Source organism: Mus caroli, chromosome 2 (genome assembly GCF_900094665.2).
Source record: "Mus caroli chromosome 2, CAROLI_EIJ_v1.1, whole genome shotgun sequence".
NCBI classification, from domain to species: Eukaryota; Metazoa; Chordata; class Mammalia; order Rodentia; family Muridae; genus Mus; species Mus caroli.
In genome coordinates this window covers 81,728,285-81,740,766 of record NC_034571.1, presented here as the reverse complement: position 1 = coordinate 81,740,766, position 12,482 = coordinate 81,728,285, and the positions used below count along the sequence as shown (strand labels likewise).

Below are 12,482 nucleotides of genomic sequence, written 5' to 3'. Positions count from 1 at the left end.
AGAAACATAAAGCACCTGGAATGTTTCCCTGCCTGAGGGAGTATGTCAATCTCTCAGGAAGTGGAAGGCTCATTGTTCCTTAGAAATCATGGGCTCTAACTTGAAAAGTCAATTCCTCCCAAGGTGGCTAAGCCAAACCAGCTCCATGGTTCCCTACAGGTGAGAATATCTTTAGATGTGTGACAGGGTATCTTTGTCAACATTGCTGATTCTTTGAAAACCAGACTTATATATTATCTCAAGAAATATTTCCACACAGATTTTATTCTATGACAGTTTTGAAGCTGATTAGGAGCTATTAGTTTGCTCATGTAGTTTTTATTCATGACTTACGTTAGATGTTTGCCCTTATGATGATAGATGAAAGATGGTTCACTACAAAAGAAAAAGACAAAATACAGTAAAGTACCTATATAATATAATATAATATTCATAATTCTATCCAGAACCTAATTTGGTAGCATACTTTCACTTTGATAGACTACGCCTTGCTCTGTTATGCAATGCTTACTAGTATGGGTCCATTAGTTTGGATGATGAAAATAATGTTTCAATGAGACACTTGAAAAAGCTGTCCAAATGAGAAGAATAAACAAATAAGTACCTGTATAAGTCTATTACATTTAATTTAATCAATTAAAGATAAACAAATGCAGTAGACTAAGGCAAGAATTCACAATTTCAAAGCCAGCCTGGAAAACATAGTGAATAGCTAAAACTTTTATGTGAATAAAGAAATGTGGTATGCATTCTGAATAAATATTTAAATCTATCTTTTCCTTTTCCTTTTCCCCAAAGCCTTTTTCACATCCTTGTTCCTTAAGCTGTAAATAAGTGGGTTCAGCATAGGAATCACAAGGGTATAGAATAGAGATGTCATTTTGTCTTAATCAAGAGAATAAGAAGAACTTGGTCGAAAATATGTGAAGAGTAGAGTTCCTTGAAAAATAGCAACTGCAGTCAAGTGAGAGGTGCAGGTGGAGAAAGCTTTGAACCTCCCTTCATTTATCTTTTCCTTTTAATTTTCCCCAAAGCCTCTTTCACATCCTTGTTCCTTAAGCTGTAAATAAGTGGGTTCAGCATAGGAATCACAAGGGTATAGAATAGAGATGTCATTTTGTCTTGATCAAGGGAATAAGAAGAACTTGGTCGAAAATATGTGAAGAGTAGAGTTCCTTGAAAAATAGCAACTGCAGTCAAGTGAGAGGTGCAGGTGGAGAAAGCTTTGAACCTCCCTTCAGCTGAACGGATTTTTAAGACTGAGGAGATGATGTAACAGTAAGAAACAAGGACTCCTGAGATGGTGCTCAGTTCAAGGAAGCCATAAATAGTAAATAGTGCTAACTCGTTTACTTGAGTATCTGAGCAGGAGAGAAGGTAAAGTGGAGGTAGATCACAGAAGAAATGGTTGATCTCATTAGACCCGCAGAAACACAAGCGGAATGCCAAAGTTGTATGTATCAAAGCATCTGATGTTCCCACCAGGTAAACTCCAGCCATGAACATGAAACACTTCCTGCTGGACATGTTTGCTGTGTAGAGCAAGGGGTTGCTAATGGCCTGGTATCTATCAAAGGCCATGACTGCCAGCAGCACACACTCGGAATCTGCAAAGGTACAGGAAATGAAGAACTGCAGAGCACAGCCCCAGAAGGGAATTGACTTGTTCTTGCCAAACATATCTACCAGCATCTTGGGACCAATTGCTGTGGAATAGCAAAGATCACAGAAAGACAGGTGGCTCAGGAAAAAGTACATGGGTGTGTGGAGCTGGGGATCCATTCTGATCAAAATGATCATTCCAATATTTCCCAGAAGATTGATGAGATAGATGAGGAGAAAAATGGTAAACAGCGTCCCTTTCATCTCTGGGTTATTGGTAACTCCCACAAAAATGAATTCATTCAAGGAACAGTTTCCTATATCCATTCTTTCTTCCAGTCTATAAGTAAAAATATTAAAGATTTATTTTTATTGCTGGATATCAACAGTGTATTTGTGAGGTAGATTATAATTAACTCATTTCTCATCTAATGTATACTATAAAAATTTCTGGATCCTGTTTCTTTCCTGCAACACTTTCTTAACCTTTTTTTCAGTAACAAAATGACCAATATCTGGGATGGACAGTCAAGAAACTGAAAGTATCCACCATTAGAGGTCCAGGACTTTATACATATTCTCTAATATACAAAAGGTTTAAATTAACTATTACATTAGATAGATTTAGATATACTCATACTCACTTGATCTTTGTACAATATGAAATAAAAACAAATGTTAGACTCAAGTTATAGTTTTAGATAATATTATTTTTATTCTTTAAGATATTAATTATTCAAATCAGTTTAGATATTTTATTCTTGATTGTTTTAGTATTGGTTTAGAGATAGTCAGTGATTGATAACTATGGTAACTAAACTTGTTTGATTATAAAAATGTAGAACACAAACATTTATTACTAACAAATAAGATGTTTAGTCATTTTCATTTTGTCTTGTTATATTTTAAAATGTCTTTAATTTAAATAAACTTATACCACTTCTCCCTCCCTTTCCTTAATCCAGCTAGACCTGCTTCCTTACATCAAACCACTTTCATGCCCTCACTCATAAATTGACAGCAAGAGTCTATTATGTAGTATATATATATATATATATATATATATATATATATAAATAATTTATAATACATATTTTTAAATAAACATAAATATAGAATCTTTTAACTTTTTTTGTTTGTTTGTATCTATATAGTTTCAAAACTTGCAAATTTTCTTGGTCTACATTTCTTGACTCTACCATTTGCTGAAACATAAGATCAAACTTATTTGATCTTTGATTCTAGAATCTATTATGTTTTACAGTAGTTCTCCTTACCCAACAGTAGCAGTGTTCTGGTACCAATGGATAATGAAATTAATGAGTTAGATTTCTAAAGACAAGCAGTATCCAAAGAATTTACCACATACAGTTGAATTTCAGTACTCAAGTTTTCATCACAATGAAAACCAGCAATTTCAATTAAGTATAATAAATGTTCTAAAATCCACCTGCTTTGTACTTGCAAATATGTTTATTTTTATGCACATGTGAAACATATGCACATATGTATACATGTCTACATGTGTTTAGATGGACAGTAGAAAAGAAATGATTGCCTTTTTAGATTATGTAAATAATATGAAATTTATTTCATAATTCACTGACATGGCATGCATTATTTGTGACATATTAAGCCAACCATGTATATTTTATATTAAATCACTTAAATATATATATTGGTATAAACTAAGAGGAAATAGGGATTTCCTATCTAAGAAGACTAGATTAAAATGGTCCAAATGCTATGTTGCTGATATTATGAAGATATTTGAGACTCATGAATCTGTTTAAAAATTATTTTCATTCAGTACACCTAGTAAATTTTTCAAGTTGAGCAGACAGAAGGATAATCATGGAAACATCTTTTTATAAAGAAATAAATTGAAATTGTTTTGCTTTACCCTGGTTCTAAAGATACAGACATATAGGAACTCACCTTACAAGAGTAGCTCTTAGGTGCCTGAACACTGTGATGGTGATGTTTTATTGTTCCAATTGTCATTTGGGACTGAAGGTTGTGAAATCATTTCCCCCAGGATTTGTCATGAGTGGTTAGTTTCTTCTATATTTTTCTCTATAAGCCCATCATTATTTTTAGCAAAGATGTAGCATGTAGTGTTTATTATTTTCATTAATTACTCAATTTCAATATGGATACTACAACATAGCACACACATACACACACTCATATTATGGTATAAGATATTAGATGACTAAACTTTTCTCTCCAAAGTCAAAATCTAGTAACTCAAAATTTAACCAGCCACACTTAATCAATCCCAACTCTCTTTTCTTGTACATTTCTTCCTCAGCATTAAATTATTTGCTCTATTATCTCACTTTGAAGAAACACTGTACTTTTTTTTTTTAATTCTTTGTTTCATTTTCTGTGTCTGACTGTTTTTTCCCTGAGTTTATGTGTCCTACATGTTTAATGCCAACAGAGGGCAGAAAAGAGCATTGGATCTCTTATATCCAAAGTTACAAGAGATTGTCAGCTGTCATGTGAGTGGTAGGGCCCAAAGCTAGGTAGTTATCTTTTACACTAGCAAGATATACAAACAACAGCTATCCAGCCTTATAATATCTACCCTTTAAAAATGACATTTTAAACTTCACATGTCTTTTCAGAATGTCCATAATCTCACCCATAGCTCCTTCCACTAACTCCAGCATATTTTTCATCACATTTTTATTAATCAGACATACTTTCACTTCATCATTTATAATTAATGCATTGACTGAATTTTCAGAGGTTTGTTTTGAAATAAAATGTCAAGGTGAGAGATCATTGCTGTGCTCACCCTGATCTGTCATGGAAACCACACAGCTTTTTGCTAGATTCTGATTATAATTAGTGTTTCCAATGAATGTATGATCTTTGTTGTGTTGATGATCATTCCTTCAATAACTATTCTTTCAAAAAATGTTCCTCTAAATGACCATAGAATTTTATTAGTTTTATTTGCATCTACTAAGATGATATTCATTTAACCCTATATGCTGGTAATGGGTTAGGTGGCATTTGTGGTACTAAACCTACCAATTGAGAGTAAAGAACAGTGATGCAAATTTTGATCAAATTAATCAAAATTTAATTCTGGGCACAGCAAAGACATTCCAAGAACTGTTTCCCCCTAAACCTAGGTTCAATAGATATGCAGCTAGTTAACTTTCTAGGCTTTTATTTTATTGGACAAACACATAAACTGGGTGTTTAAAGAATAAATTTGATGACATAGACACTTGGCAAGTGAAATTCAGAAGCAGATAGAAGTTTAAGATTACTTGGCAGAATGTTTTGTGCTATTTTGTAGAGTGAAGGTCAGTATGTGGCACAAGTTAAGTATCAGAAAATATACATTTTGTTTCACAGTAAACTGAAACTTATTTTGAAGTAACAAAATGGCTTTTAATCCTTAGATGGAGTCAGTCTGGTCCATCAGTAGATTTCCTTCTTTGTATTTATTGAGATAATCTTTATGTTGAAAGCCTGCTTCTCTGACCTGCTTCCCTGGCATTACTTAAGTGGCATAAAATTACCCATTTTGCTTTAGGCCTGCCATCTATCCCATATTGCTAGCATAAACGGCAGCCTGACTATAGAAACAGAAAACTAGTTTGGCTCAGAGCGAGATCAGCCTGCTCATACATCCTGTTATGTTCTGAGACTATATTATTATTATTGTTTTTGTTGTTGTTGTTGTAATTCATCCAACTGTGGCTTTCACTCAGAGCTAGGGTAGATAAAGGTTAATTTGAACTGTTATGTCTAAACTACTAAAGAAACTTGGTAAAAGACCAACCACCCTCTCAGCCCAAGCAGTATCTACTTAGGCAGTCCACTCTGTATCTATTTATGAGCTCATTATATTATTTTCCCCTATATAAACTTGCCCTGTACACTGTACAGGGTCAAAGTTTTCAACTTCACAATCTGTGAGCTGTATTCCTGATCGATCAGTCTTGAGGTATGCCTTCAATAAACTATCAAGGTCTAACTGAGGTCGGTGTTTGTATGGTTTTTAGAGCAACTCCTGAACACAAATACTTTATTTCCAACTTCTGTAATTGTTAATGTAACTCATTTTTTGGCATTCATTTCTTTAACTACTTTTGCCTAGATCAAGATGAAGATAGCTTTAATGAACAATTTAATAAAATTTGCTAGTATTTAATTAGAAATGTTTTGAATATATATTACTGGGAAACAGTAATCTATGATTTTATTTTTGTTTAACTGTTTCTCATGGCATATTATGTCCAAGGGGTTATATCCTAAGAGGTTGTAGTTCCTTTCAAGTTATCAACAATAACCATTGTATCCCTATACCTTGTCAACCTATTAATATTAAGATAGCTTTACATCACTTATTTCTATAGTCTTGTAACAATATCACAATGTAAAATGCATTCACACAAACATCAAAAAGCTCAATATTTACTAAGTTTTCATCGCTTTATGGGTTTAAAATTCTTAATTGTGAATTCCTATGTAGGAAATAATCATCAACAGCAAAATCAAGTTACATATTTTCAACACATTGCCAAAGATTAAATATTTCTAATCCAAAATAGAACAATTGGAGCCACATCAAAGAATGATTCAAAAGAAAGACAGAGATGGAGATGGAGAACGAGACAGACACAGAGAGAGAGAGAGAGGGAAGAAGAAGAGAGAGAGAGAGAGAAGAAAGAAAAGAAAAGAAAAGAAAAGAAAAGAAAAGAAAAGAAAAGAAAAGAAAAGAAATATTAGTTGTTCTTTTAGTTAGGAATAGGGGTCTCACTTTTAAAACTCAGAGTTTTTCATAGAATCTTGGTGTTTGGGGAATAATTTTATACATATCAGAATATTAAGTAGAGTGAATTTGAAATTTCAGTATATTACCACTTATTCTCACTAACTTAGGAGGTGAATATATATTATTTTTAAGATTATAAGATAATATAATATGAATATATTATCCCTGTTAAGGAAATCAAGAGTTCAGGAAAACTAATGTGTAGGTGATATTTGGAAAGAATAGTTTCTAGAGTCCAGAGCTTATTAATTGTTATATGAGAGAGATTATTAAAATTAAATGATTTAGTCTTATTTGAAGATTGAAATATAATTATATGTGTATTTGAGGATAAAATAAATTATAAATAAAATAAATTTCTGCACAATAAATGTATTTTAAATATCTGCTTTTTAATTTTTAAAGTTTATCCAAGAAACATGGGTAAGAGAAATTGCTCCTCTCTGGATGAATTCATTTTCTTGGGAATTACCAATAACCCTGAAATGAAAGTGGCCCTTTTTACAACATTCATACTTGTTTATCTCATTAATCTTCTGGTCAATCTTGGGATGATCATCTTAATTAGAGTGGACACTCAGCAGCACACACCCATGTACTTTCTCCTCAGCCACCTCTCTTTCTGTGACCTCTGCTATTCCACAGCAATTGGACCCAAGATGCTGGTGAGTCTTTTAGCTGAAGAGAAATTAATTTCCACAGGTAGCTGTGCACTGCAGTTCTTCACCCTCTGTGCCTTTATAGATTCTGAGTGTCTACTGCTGGCAGTGATGGCCTATGACAGATACCAGGCCATCAGTAACCCCTTGCTCTACACAGTGAACATGTCCAGCCGGCTGTGCTCCCTCCTGATGGCTGGGGTTTACCTGGTGGGAACAGCAGATGCTTTGATACATACAACCGTGGCCTTCAGTTTGTGTTTCTGTGACATCAATCAATTTTTTTGTGCTGTTCCTCCTCTGGTACTAATATCTTGCTCAGAAACAGAGGTGAATGAGTGAGCTATTTCCACAATTTTGGAGTTTATTGAACTAAATATAGTTTCTGGACTTCTTGTCTCTTACTGTTATATCATCTCATCAGTCTTCAAGATCTCCTCTGCTGATGGAAGGTTCAAAGCTTTCTCTACCTATGCCCCCCACCTGATTGTTGTAATTTTTCTGGGAACTCTGCTCTTTATGTATTTCCATCTAAATTCTTCCTACTTTCTAGATCAAGACAAAATAACATCATTGTTCTACACCCTGGTAATTCTAATGTTGAACCCTCTGATTTAAAGCCTGAGGAACAAGGACATGAAAGAGGCTCTTGAAAAGTAGAAGATTGAAGACTTTATATCAATTTCAGATATAACTGTACATGTTTGCTTTTAATTCACTCTCCATCACACAACATTGCATCATATACTAATTAATAACAATATATCAACAAGCCCATCATCCAATTTTAGTAAAAACACTGCTTCTCAGAGACTGAAGGAATGACCATCCAGAGACTGCCCCATTTGGGGATCCATCCCATAAACAACCACCAAATTCAGACACTATGGCAGTTGCCAATAAGAGCCTGATGACAGGAGCCTGATATAGCTGTCTCCTGAGGGCCTTTGCAGTGCCTGGCAAATACAGAAGTGGATGCTCACAATCATCCATAGGACAGAGCACAAGATCCCCAATGAAGGAGCTAGAGAAAGTACTGAAGAAGCTGAAGGGGTCTGAAGCCCCATAGGAGGAACATCAATATGAACCAACCAGTACCCCCAAAGCTCCTTAGAACTAAACCACCAATCAAAGAAAACACTTGTTGGGACATGTGGCTGTAGCTGTATATGTAGATGAGGATGGCCTAGTTGGTCTTCAATGGGAGGAGAGGCCCTAGGTCTGTGAAGGTTCTATGCCCCAGTAGAGGGGGATGCCAGGACTGGAAATGGGAGTTAGTAGGTCTGGAAGCAGGGGGAGCAGGCAGGGGATAGGGGATTCTCGGAAGGGGAAACCAAAAAAGGAGATAACATTTGAAATGTAAATAAAGAAAATATCTAATAAAAAATAAAAGAAAAAACTGCCTCTGTCTATACTTAGCTTTTAACAAACATCGTAGTATATTCTCTTTATTGAAATTTAACAAATAATTTCCATTATGCCTAAATCGTATATATCCATCCTTTTATTTAGTGTCAGATTTAATATGATTTGGTGTATTATTCATTGATTTTTTTGAGATTTAGATTTTTAAAAGTCAGCCGGGCGTGGTGGCGCACGCCTTTAATCCCAGCACTCGGGAGGCAGAGGCAGGTGGATTTCTGAGTTCGAGACCAGCCTGGTCTACAAAGTGAGTTCCAGGACAGCCAGGGCTACACAGAGAAACCCTGTCTCAAAAAACCAAAAAAAAAAAAAAAAAAAGTCATCTAGCTTAATTGGCATTGATTTTTGTGTGTGTGTGTATGTATACAATTAATATATACTCTCATAACTTACATAGATTTCAGAGAAGTCTATGTGCATAAATATATTGACTCAGCACTAAAGCCCTACTCTCTATCCACTTTTAGGATACTATCTTTTTAAGAGCTAAATACTGTCTCTACAGGGTAAAAAAAAGATGCTTGCAGGGTAGGGGAAATAGTTTGTGTCATGACTCAGACAACTAGCTGTCTGCTGTGGGTACACATCTGTTTGTAAAATCCATTATGTTTGATTAACACAAGTATCAAGCACTAGTCCTGCCAATGAATAAATAGGTGCTAGAAGTATCTTCTATCATGTCCTCTATTGGCTTCCTAGTTATTCCTTTTTCCCCCTCAGTCCTAAACATTTTCTAATTTGCAACCATTTGTTAAATTGCTACATGAAATTTGAAGTGAAGGCTTGATGTCCCAGTGTAGGGGAATGCTAGGGCAGTGAGGCAGGAGTTGATTGATGAGTAGCACCCTCAAAGAAGTAGGGTGGAGGGGGGCTAGAATAGGGGGTTTCAGAGTGGAAAACGGAGAGGGATAACATTTGAAACGTAAATAAATAAAATAAGGGCTGGAGAGATGGCTCAGTGTGTAAGAGCTCTTCCCAAGGTCCTAAGTTCAAATTCCAGCAATCACATGATGGCTCACACCCATCTGTAATGAGATCTGATGCTACTTTGACTTTGACGGGCTATGTCTACTACATTCCACAGGTTCCCTTCACCAAAGAAGAGGCCAGAAAACTGGTCCCTGGCCCCACAGGGGAGCCCACCAGTAGATAAAGTCTCTATCAGTTCATAAATGACTTCCTGGTGACAACAAAAATAAGGGAAAAACCCAGGATCTCTTAGAGCTTCCACGAAGAAGTCCTTACTCTGCCAACTACGGGGGACCTCTCTAGAACCCAGGGATCCATACTCAGACTCTGAGCCCTAGCATTGGCCCATTGCCCATCTGTCACCAATTGCCAGAAGCTGCCCTATGCCCTGTTTACACATCAATGAAGAAAGGACCTCCTGGTTAAAGATGATGCCAGGATGACTCATTACCAGCCCAGGATAACTTTTCAGCTGCCCTGCTACCTGACCTGACCTTGACTGATGGGCCTCTGTGTGACTGCCAGGACATTTTGGCCCACATCCATGCGACCAAATTAACCCCTTCATGGATGCCAAGGTAATGTGGTTCAATGGCAACAGCCTCATTCAGGATAGACAAAGGTATGCTGGGGAAGTGGTGGTCTCAAACACCAAGATCATATCGTTTGAGCCATTCCTGACAAGAATGTGTGCCCAGAAAGCTAAACTGACAGTTCTCACCAAGGAGTTAGAGCTGAGAAAAAGACAAGAGACACAGACAGCAGATATTCCTTTGTTACTGAGCATATCCGTGGGGCTATTTATAGGGGGAGGGGGAGAAGTCTTCTGAAGACAGAAGGAAGGACTAAACATCATCCCAGAGGGTAAAAAGACACCCCAGTAGGTGGCCTGGGAAATTGGATCCCTAATGTTTCTTCTTCTTTTTTTATTGTTGTTTGTTTTTTTGTTTTGTTTTGTTTTTTGTTCTTTGTTGTTTGTTTTTGTTTTGTTGTTTTGTTTTGTTTTGTTTTGTTTTGTTTTTTGAGACAGTGTTTCTCTGTATAGCCCTGGCTGTCCTAGAACTTACTTTGTGGACCAGGCTGGCCTAGAACTCAGAAATTCACCTGCTTCTACCTCCCAAATGCTGGGATTAAAGGCCTGTGCCACCACCGCCTGGCTAATGTTCTTGGTTGTCCTAGACCCAGGAAATCCCACACTCTCTGACAAGACAGAAGAAGTGATCTGGTCCAAAAACCTGTCCATGTCTCCTTGTCTTAAGATCTGGGTGGTGATGGCACACACCTTTAATCCCAGCACTTGGGAGGTAGAGGAAGGCGTATTTCTGAGTTGGAGGCCAGCCTGGTCTACAAAGTGAGTTCCGGGACAGCCAGGGCTATACAGAGAAACCCTGTCTCAATAAACAAAACAAAACAAAATAAAAGATGATGGAGGATGTGCTGACTATAAACTAATTGTACCAGAGAATCTATACATACTAAAAATGATCCATTGTTTTCCACACAACAGAAGTCCAGAGAATGCAGGACTTACCCCACCAGTCCCACATCAGAATTAGAGATGCCAAGGGCTGGCAAGATGGCTCAGTGGGTAAGAGCACTGACTGCTCTTCCGAAGATCCTGTGTTCAAATCCCAGCAACCACATGGTGGCTCACATGAGATCTGAAGCCGTCTTCTGGTGCAACTGAAGTCAGCTACAGTGTACTTATGTACAATAATAAATAAATCTTTGGGCAGGGGTAAGCAGGGAATAAGAGAGCATGAACAAACAGAGGTACCTAAGAAATTAGATTCACAAAAACCACATGAAGGCTCACAAACATCTGTACAAACTACAGTGTACTTAGATAAATAAATAAATAAATAAATAAATAAATAAATAAATAAATCTTTTAAGAAAGAAAAAAGCAAACTGCTAAAATAGTTAAAAACTGTAAGGCCTGTCAAATTACTAATGTGGATGCCAATGAAAAGAACCCTGGTACTCAATACTGGAGCAACAAGCCAGAAATCTATCAGGAAATGGACTTCATGGAGGTCAAACCAAAGAAATATCTAATATTTATATAGATACCTTTTTAGGATGGACTGAGACTTTCCCAACTAAGCATGAGACTGTGCATATGACAACAAAGAAATTACTAAAAGAAATTCTTCCAAGGCATGCTTTTTCTAAGTTTATAGGGTCTGACATTTGTGTCCCAGGTAAGTAAATTAGAGATTAGCTAATATTCAGGGGATTGATTGGAGACTTCATTGTGCTTATAGACCCCAGAGTTCAGGACAGGTAAAAAGATAAATAGACCTTAGAGACCGAGAGTGACTAGATGACTCTTCTCCCCTTCATCCTTTATAGAGTACAGAATTCCCATACCAGATGGGACTCAGCCCTTTTAAAGTTATGTTTGGTTCACCTACTGACAGAAGTTATTGCACAATCTTGAGCGAGTCCAGGGGTACACGAACAAGTTTGTCTTTTTTGTTGTTGTTGTTTGGTTTTTTTTTCTTTTTGATTTTTTCGAGACAGGGTTTCTCTGTATAGCTCTGGCTGTCCTGGAACTCACTTTGTAGACCAGGCTGGCCTCGAACTCAGAAAGCCGCCTGTCTCTGCCTCTGCCTCCCAAGTGCTGGGATTAAAGGTGTGTGCTACCACCGCCCAGCAACAAGTTTGTTTTAAATTTTGTGCTTTCCATAAAATAGATCCACCTCCGGAGCTTCAATTTTAACATGGAAATTGGGTCCTAGTCAAGAGACACTGTCAGGGATCACTAGAGCTTTGCTAAAAGGGTCCCTGGGCTACAGAGTTACAACATGGATCCACCACACATCTGTTTGCAGTTGAAGAAGACCCTCACGAGCTGGAGGAGAATTCAGCCTTAAGGCTCCCTCTGCTGGGCTTGGTGGCACACGCCTTTAATCCCAGCACTCCGGAGGCAGAGGCAGGCAGATTTCTGAGTTCGAGGCCAGCCTGGTCTACAAAGTGAGTTCCAGGACAGCCAGGGCTATACAGAGAAACCCTGTCTCGAA

The 12,482-nt window shown here is 36.9% G+C and overlaps 1 protein-coding gene and 2 pseudogenes across 2 annotated transcripts; 2 read left to right on the top strand and 1 right to left on the bottom strand.

Moving 5' to 3' along the window:
- Window positions 1–674: 674 nt before the first annotated feature.
- Window positions 675–2,167, bottom strand: LOC110289745 (olfactory receptor 5W2-like). Of its 2 annotated transcripts, XM_021156109.1 has the most exons (2): window positions 1,036–2,167; window positions 675–799 (listed from the first exon to the last, which is right to left on the bottom strand). In XM_021156109.1, the coding sequence occupies exons 1-2, from the start codon at window positions 1,927–1,929 to the stop codon at window positions 770–772; spliced, it is 924 nt and encodes a 307-aa protein (XP_021011768.1). In that variant the 5' UTR covers window positions 1,930–2,167; the 3' UTR covers window positions 675–769. The 2 variants fall into 2 exon arrangements, with proteins under 2 accessions (XP_021011768.1, XP_021011769.1); XM_021156110.1 differs by lacking the exon at window positions 675–799 and having other exon boundaries at window positions 1,006–1,935.
- A 4,658-nt stretch (window positions 2,168–6,825) lies between these two features.
- On the top strand, window positions 6,826–7,725 carry LOC110290067 (annotated as a pseudogene).
- A 2,297-nt stretch (window positions 7,726–10,022) lies between these two features.
- Window positions 10,023–12,482, top strand: part of LOC110306495 — a 3,686-nt pseudogene continuing 1,226 nt past the window's right edge.